This window comes from Lathyrus oleraceus, chromosome 4, assembly GCF_024323335.1.
Source record: "Lathyrus oleraceus cultivar Zhongwan6 chromosome 4, CAAS_Psat_ZW6_1.0, whole genome shotgun sequence".
NCBI classification, from domain to species: domain Eukaryota; kingdom Viridiplantae; phylum Streptophyta; class Magnoliopsida; order Fabales; family Fabaceae; genus Lathyrus; species Lathyrus oleraceus.
The window spans coordinates 121,620,504-121,629,093 of record NC_066582.1 but is presented as its reverse complement, the minus strand read 5'-3'; the positions used below and the strand labels follow the sequence as shown (position 1 = coordinate 121,629,093).

The window sequence follows — 8,590 nt, the reverse complement described above, 5'->3', positions numbered from 1 at the left end:
ATGATGAAGCTAGAACCTAAGACATCTGGTTATTATAGAGTTTTGAAAGGTCTAAAACTTAAGACTATGAATCATTCAAGACAATAAACTTCAAAATCTAAAGTCTTGAATGATCCAAAGCCTCATTACACATCTAAGGCCCAAAATTAAAGACGGTCTATCAATATTTCTCAACCTGATTGTTGATCAATATTTCTCAACAACATTATCGAAACACTAACTTTTAGTCTTAACTCATGTGTTGGTATACCGAGAGAATTAATGGTGTTAAGAAATTCAGGATTATGAATATTATCAAGACTATTATTATTTTCCCCAAATGAACACGAACTAAGAGCACTTAAGTATGTTTTTTCATCACCTAGAATCAAAGTCATAATATAGTTGTTCAATGTATCAACAATATCATTTGTTAGTGCTAAGATTGTCCTATTCTGAAAAAAAGAAGGATCATTCATATTATCCAAGAGTGATGGATATGTGGTATCAATAATTGAAGAAATAGGGTTGCTTGTATTCTTAATTAGCAAGTCATCTGGTATTGTAATTTTATTTTCACCATCATTAATTTCTCTGTTCCCATCACCAACTTTTAAAATCCAACTCGAGAACTCTTTTATGTCATTGAGATCCGAACACAAAATTGCCAAAAATACGAAGAGTTAATGCTAGCATGTACAATATCTTGTCTCGTCCCTTTCGGAATAACAAGAAGAATTTGCCTGAAATCACCGTCCAAGACAACAACTTTTTCTCCAAAGGGAAGATTCATACTTCTTGGATTGGAGATTCTAAGTATATCCATAAATGATTTATCAACATCTTCAAAGCAATGTTTATGAATCATATGAGCTTTATCCCAAATAATAAGCTTTGACTTAACAATTAATTCAGCTAAAGGATCATCTGGCTTAATACGACACGTAGAATTCTCAATGATGTTTATTGGTATGGCGAATCTTGATTGGACTGTCCTTCCACCAGGAATAAGTAATGATGATATTTCACTCAAGGACACCGTCAAAACAATATCTCCCTTTGATCTAATTGCAACATGAATCACCCTCCAGATGAATGTCTTACCGGTTCTACCATAGCCATATAGGAAAAAAACTTCACCATAATTATCATTCACGCTACTTATGATTGTGTCATATATGTTCATTTGTTCTTTAATGTTTGGTGTTCTAAAACTTTTTAATGTTATTGTTACATGTAAAAAAAGAGAGTAAATATTTGAATTATTATTAATGGCTAAACAAAAGAAGTAATTTTGAAAATTTTAAAGTAACAAACATACCCACGTCCCTTTAGCAAGACAATATTTCTTGAAGTACTTAGTTCTTCATTTTGTTTCATTATTCATAAATCAATGTTAATGAGTAATGATTGATAAAATTAAATAAGTTATTAGCAAGAAAAGTAGAAGAAAAATTTTCTTGTTAATAAAAACAATATAATATGTAAACAAAATTATATCATTATCAAATATTAATAGATCAAATTTTTAAATTAAAGTTTGTTAAAATTTTGTTTATTTTGAGTCATAATGTTAGAAATATAATAACCAACTTAAAATAATGTGCCTAATTTTGAATTGGGAGATTATAATATGAGAAATAGCCCAAAGTATTTTGGAATGTGGGTGTTTTTGACTTAGAAATTATAAAAACAAAACCACACGGGAATTCTAGTTTAACAAATTTTTTTCAGTTTTATTTTTTATAATATTTTATTAAAAAATGGTTAACTTTATTCTTGAAAGTTTGATAGTATAAAATATATAATTAGCATAAAAATAAATGAGAAAAATTTCAGGATAGAATTAATAAATCAAATTCTGAAATTGAAGTTTGTTTTATTTTTGCTATTTAAAGTCATAATATTAGAAATATAAATGATATTTTAAAAATAATTTGAAAGGTGCTCGTTTTTTAGTTAGAAATTAAAAAAAAAAAAAAGCAAAATTGATAAAACTATACTACAAAATTGATAATATTTTTATCATTTTTTTTTGAGGTTTGACTGAATTTTTTTTTCAAAAAAAGTATTAATAGACCAAACTTTTAAATTCAAGTTGGTTAAAATTTTGCTTATTTTGTGTCATAATATTAGAAATATAATAATTAACTTAAAAAAACTTGCCTAATTTTGAATTGGAAGGTTATAATATGAAAAATAGCCCAAATACTTTGGAAGGTGGGTGTTTTTCGGTTAGAAATTACAAAAACAAAACCACACGCCAAATTTATATTTTATAAAAAAAATAGTAATATTTTATTGAAAAATTGATGATATATGTTATGAGAAATAAACTATTTTGGAAGGGGTGTTTTTCGGTTAGAATTATAAAAACAAAATCACACGTGGATTCTAGCTTAATAATTTTTTTTGACACTTTTATATTTTATTAAAAATTGGCTAACTTTATTTTTGAAAGTTTGATAGTATAAAATATATAATTAGCATAAAAATAAATGAGAAAAATTTCATAATGAAACATTAATAGATTAAATTTTGAAATTGAAGTTTGTTTTATTTTTGCTATTTAAAGTCATAATATTAGGAATATAAATCATATTTTAAAAATAATTTGGAAGGGGCTCGTTTTTTTGGTTAGAAATAAAAAAAGAAGTAAAATTTATATAATCGTATGACAAAATTGATAATATTTTTATCAAAAAAAAGTTTTTGAGGTTTGACTGATTCCTTTTTTCCAAAAAAAACTAATTCTATTTTTTGACAAATTTATATATTTTATTATAAATTGATAATATTTTATTAAAAATTCGCTAGGGTTATTTTTAAAGGTTGTGAAACTTTAAAGTAAAGAATTATTTATTACATAAATAACCATAGAAATAAATGAATGATATAATTGAAATAATTCAAAAAAAGTTACTAAAATAAATAAATGTTAACACAACTGAATTTTCAAACAAATGAACTTAATGAACCTAATTAATCCAACCTAAAAAATTGTTTAACTGCGACAACTTTTTATTAGGGGTGGCAAAACGGGTTCGGCCCGCTGGGCATGTCCATTTTGCCTTCGCTTTTGTGCGGGGCAGGTCAAGGATTTAGGCCCTCACCCTCAAATGTGTCCGTCCCGCCGCGCTCCGTTTTTTTCGCGATTTTTTGCGGGCACGTATATTTACATAAATTTTTGCATTTTTAGGTTTAAATAGTGCAGTGTCCGCGAGCTTTCCCCGCCCCACCCTCACTTTATTGCGGGACGAATCTAAATTTTAGGCTCACATTCTCAACTATGACTGCCCTACCACGTTCCGTTTTTTTGCGGGCTTTTGCGGAACGAGCATAAACGGGGCGGGCATGCCCGTTTGCCACCCCTACTTGGCATGCCCGTTTGCCACCCCTACTTTTTATATTTCAAAAAGCTTGACAATTCAGTTACACAATTAGTCTTAATGTATATCACATGAGAGTCTGCACGTCTCTTTTTTAAAGACTTGTCAACAAAAGTATTATCATCATTAATTTTAATCTAAAAAAAATATTTAATAAGACATATAAAAAATATTAATGTTAGTTATATTTATAATTAATAAATAAAATATTTATTTAATATTTTACTAGAATTTACCTCAATATTGACATTAACGTCTTTCTCATTGATTTCAAAAATAACTTTACCATTATTATGATATTTTTTTTAAACTCACCGATGATTTTAATATCATCAAATATCTTTTTGATTGCATGTGTATAAAATATATGTCCTATATTTTTGTTGTTGATTTCCATTTTAAAAAGTATCTCCTTATTTCGTATTGTATCAATTCCGGATGGATAATCCTCTATACTATTCTCCTATTATTGAAATATATAAATAATCAACCAAAAAAATTATTGATTTCTAAAGTAGGATCTAAAACATTTAAATATATAAACAATTAAAAAATTATCTTAGTCATTGAATTCAATAGTATTTTTCCCTAAATAGCGTTAATAAAAAAATTAATTAAATAATGTTAATTATACTTACTCAAGATCTTGAAGAGTTAAATCCATGAGTTTGATTCTTTTTTCTTTTAATTCAACGTCTTTAATATCCGTCTTTTCAACCTCATGTCCAATCACATCTAAAAAAAATATTTATAATAATTAAATTAGAATAGATAAAATAAAATAAAAATAAAAATAAAAATTAATATTATATATATAAAGTAAAAAAAAAAAGGTCTTCTTGACCTAAGTGTTGGAATCCATAATTATAGTAAAAACATATTGATGGTATTGGTACACATCATAAACGAGAGTTTTGGAAACCATTCACACAAGATTGACTTTTAGTAAACAAAATTAACTATGAAATGTTGACTTTTTTGTTGAGAAAGTCTTATGAGGATTTTAAATGTTAGTTAGGCAATTGATCTTTTGATTAAAGCATTTCAAATTGACTAATTTTTAAAAAATACAACATAAAAGAACCATTTAAGTCTGGTCAAATCCATGTTAATTAATTCTATTTAATTAATTTTATTTAAAACAAAAATAAAACAAAAAAATGCAACCTAAAAAGCCGGGTCAAATCTAGGAAAGGTTGGGTTAATTGATTTAGTGGGGTGTCCTGTCCAGAACTTAAATTAATTTAATTAATTATATTTAATTAATTTAAAACAAAAATAAAAAGACATATAGATAATTGCCTAAACAAAATGCAATGGAAAGGTTGGGTTAATTGATTTAGTGGGTGTCATGTCCACAACTTAAATTGATTTAATGGGCTTATATATTATAATAATTTAATTATTAATTAATTATTAAAATAATTAGTTGAACGAAATTTAACTATTAATTAATAAATAAATTGAAGGAAATTTTAGATAACATAATATTTTATTAATTAAAAGAAAACAATATTAAATTAGAGGGATAGTTGAGCGAAACTTAACTATTAATTAATAATAAATAAATTTGTGGAAATTTTGGGTAATATAATATTTTATTAATTAAAAGATAAATTGGAGGGATAGTCATTATTAAATAAATAAATATAATCATTATTAAATAAATAAATATAGTAAATTATAGATTTAGTGGGATAATATATTATAAGTATTTAAAAAGATAAATTGATGAGATAGTAATAGATTAAAGACTAAATTGATTGTTTTTTTATTTTGATGAAAATGTTTACAAAATTAATTGATTGAGTTTTAAATTATTTCTATAAACCACTATGGTTCTTTTTTCCTTATAAATTCAATTTCTGCATCTTATTTAAATCTCACCCTACCAACTATAATACTGTTACTTCATTCTTGAGATTAGGGTTTCGAATATCAAGCAAAGGTCGTCAATGGATTGGAACATGAACAAGCACAAGCACGTGACTGTGGTTGCAGGGACGAATGAAAAGGTAAAGTTAAGAAAAGAACTACACATACATGAAGATGTTGCGATTTCCATTCTATTAAAATTGTGTATTAAATCTTTGAGGAGATTTGAATGTGTTTGCAAATCATGGTCCCTCTTGTTTGATAATCCTAATTTCATGACTTTGTACCGCAATGTTTTCTTAACAAAGGAACTTCCTTATTATGATCATACATCTCTTCTTCTACATGGGGTGTTTACTCCTCCGGAAGTTCCCTATGAAGATGAAATATTTGAATTGTATTCTGTTTGTGGGGATAGGTATGAGAATAAGGTTAAATTAGAGTGGCCAAGGGTGAAATATGATCAACCAATATCTGTATATACTCTTTTTAAACAAAATGAGTATAATTATGTTCCTAATTTTAACATTTTAGGTTCAGATAGTGTTAATGGGACCCTTTGTCTACTCCCACCATTCCTACAGAAAACCCTTGTACTGTGGAATCCATCTATTAATGACTTTAAGGTCGTTCCACCTAGGTTTGTTAATGATGATCATTTTGCTCATATTCATGTTGGGTTTGGTTATGACCGTCATACAGACGACTATAAAGTGATATGTCATGGACAAATATTTAGTAGGAAAAATATTTGGGAGATATATAGTCTACGAACTAACTCTTGGAGATTACTCAATCTTAATATGCATCACGCTTTTATGGACAAACAGCAATTGTACATGGATGGACTCTCTCATTGGATGTGCCTAGGTGAAACACCTTACGAAAGATATTTGTTGTCATTTGACTGGAGCAATGAAGTTTTCATTACGACATGGGTACCCTCAGACATTGATGACAACTTTGTGCCATTAGTAAGGAAACACTTTGTGTTATTGAAGGGCTCTATTGCTTTGATCTTAAATTTCGAAGAGACGGCTACTTTTCACATTTCAGTTTTGGGAGAAATTAGTATAAAGGAATCATGGACTAAAATGTTTATTATAGGGCCCATCCCTTGCCTTAGGTATCCTATTGGAGAGGGAAAGAAGGGTGATATGATCTTCGTTAAAGAAGATGGTGGACTGGTTTCGGTCAACTTAAATACCCAAACGGCTGAGGAACTTGGTTTTAAAACAAAAAGATTTTGTAAGATACTAAATCTTAGAGAAAACCTTCTTCCGTTTGAAGGGGAAGAGTAATTAATATTTGTTTTCGTCCAAGTAGTAAGAGTTTCAATTGCAGATATATTTCTTAATTGTCATCAAGGAGTTTCTTATTTGTTTTGAAGGTTTATAGTTAGTATAATCCATCTATATATATATATATATATATATATATATATATATAATATATATAATATATATATATATATATAATATATATATATATATATATATATATAATATATTATATATATATATATATATATATATATATATATATGCTAATGATAGGTTTAAAAGTTATGATTTATTCAAAGATATTCACCCAGTTATAGCAAACTGTATCCCCCAAATGAATATTTTTTAATAAGAATACATTGAAATGTTGAGCTTCATGTCATGTCTGATTTACATTTTCCCACTGCATCATAAAGTTGTCTGTTTATTAAGTTATATTCGGTGTACCAAAAGTCTGATACAAGAAAGTTAAAATCTTGAAAATCATCATTGTTTCACCGAGATTGTACTTACAAAATTTCTTTTCCAATAAGTATGTGTGTGCACAGTTGAGCTGCACACCGACTGCCATTTTAGCTTCTTCTTTTATTTTTATCATATTGAGAAAGATGTTACAATTCATGCTAATATAACTGATATTAATATTATGGATTGTTGAGTGTTGAGTGGAACTCCAATGCTCTTCAGTTTTCGAGTGTCAAATGCTGAGTAAGTACAAAATTGCTTACAAGGAATTCATGCCTAAGTGGATGTACATTACTAGCACACTCTAGTATCTCTATCAACTCTAAAATCTCTGTCAAATCTATTGAAACATAGTCCATATATATATATAAATTTAAAAAATAAATTTTGTTTATAATATAGAACGGAAGGAAGGAGTATATAATTTCCATATGTTTCAATTATAATATTCGACTTTGAGTTTTGACTAGCTGCTATAAGTTATAACTTGAGTTGAATAAATAATTAGAATAGTGCTTCCAATTTTTCTTTTTTAATATCACACCTATTAAGATCTACTCTATGTAACTATGTTCTCAACACATTCCTCATTCCAAACACTCTCAAGGAATTGCATTATTGTGACAATAATCATTAGAATATTTTCGGCTGAAACTACATGTCAGAGGTTGTTTAGACTTCTAGCATATGACTATTGAAAGATATTTTAAATGTTAAAAATCGCAATTTTATTTGTGATTTTGTAGTTGATGTTGTCGTTAGGCATGACAACGGGGCGGGTCGGGGACAATCCCCATTCCCCGTCCCAAATCCAAACGGTGATGGAGAATCAAAACTCAAACTCGTCCTAAACGGGTTCGGGTATCCCCGTCCCGCCACCATTCATTTATGCCTTTAAAAGGTAGAGTGAGACATTTATGTTCTAGAACCCCCTCACACTTAATTGGGGTTGATGCATGATATGATCGGTAGATGATCTAAATTGTTAATATACCATGAATTGATAGACTCTTATACTTACAATATTAGAATTAGATTTTGACGTGACTCATTCTCCTACAAAATCGATTTGTTAGGTAATAATTATTTTCACTTATAAACACGTGTCCAGGTTATATATTGTCTGATGCGAGACTCTTAACACACACCCTTAAGTTCAAGATTAGGCATCTAGTGCATGAATATAAATGGTGAGTAACCGATAGCAAAAACCTAATAATAGGTGGTCTAGTGGATCTTAAATGAGACTATGATACCATGCTAGATTTAAAGTTTGACAATTTATCCCTAAGAAACCGAATTATAAGGTGAGAGGTGTCACTCTATATAAATTCTTTGAAAGCTTTATCTTTAATCAATGTGAGACTTAACTTTCTCCTAATAATTTCAAAGAATTCAATAGCAAGAGTTGATAAAAAAATCAGACAAATTTTGGTGAAAAGTCAGTGGAAATTATATCCACGGTCGTGGGATGTCGCGAGAAGAGCAACACAACTAGTTAAAATGCAAATTCCATTGAATAAAATATATTGGTTGTTATAAACAAGCCGTCAGCGGAAAGAAAAGTAGGACACTCATAGAAAGATATCTTAATCAATG

General features: G+C 28.1%; 2 protein-coding genes across 2 annotated transcripts; one reads left to right on the top strand and one right to left on the bottom strand.

Annotated features, from left to right (window-relative positions):
• Positions 1-616: 616 nt before the first annotated feature.
• LOC127136315 (uncharacterized) lies at positions 617-1,165 on the bottom strand. Its single transcript, XM_051062892.1, has one exon. The coding sequence runs from the start codon at positions 1,163-1,165 to the stop codon at positions 617-619; it is 549 nt and encodes a 182-aa protein (XP_050918849.1).
• Positions 1,166-5,323: 4,158 nt separating this feature from the next.
• LOC127136314 (putative F-box protein At3g16210) lies at positions 5,324-6,544 on the top strand. The gene has a single exon (XM_051062891.1). The coding sequence runs from the start codon at positions 5,324-5,326 to the stop codon at positions 6,542-6,544; it is 1,221 nt and encodes a 406-aa protein (XP_050918848.1).
• Positions 6,545-8,590: the final 2,046 nt, after the last annotated feature.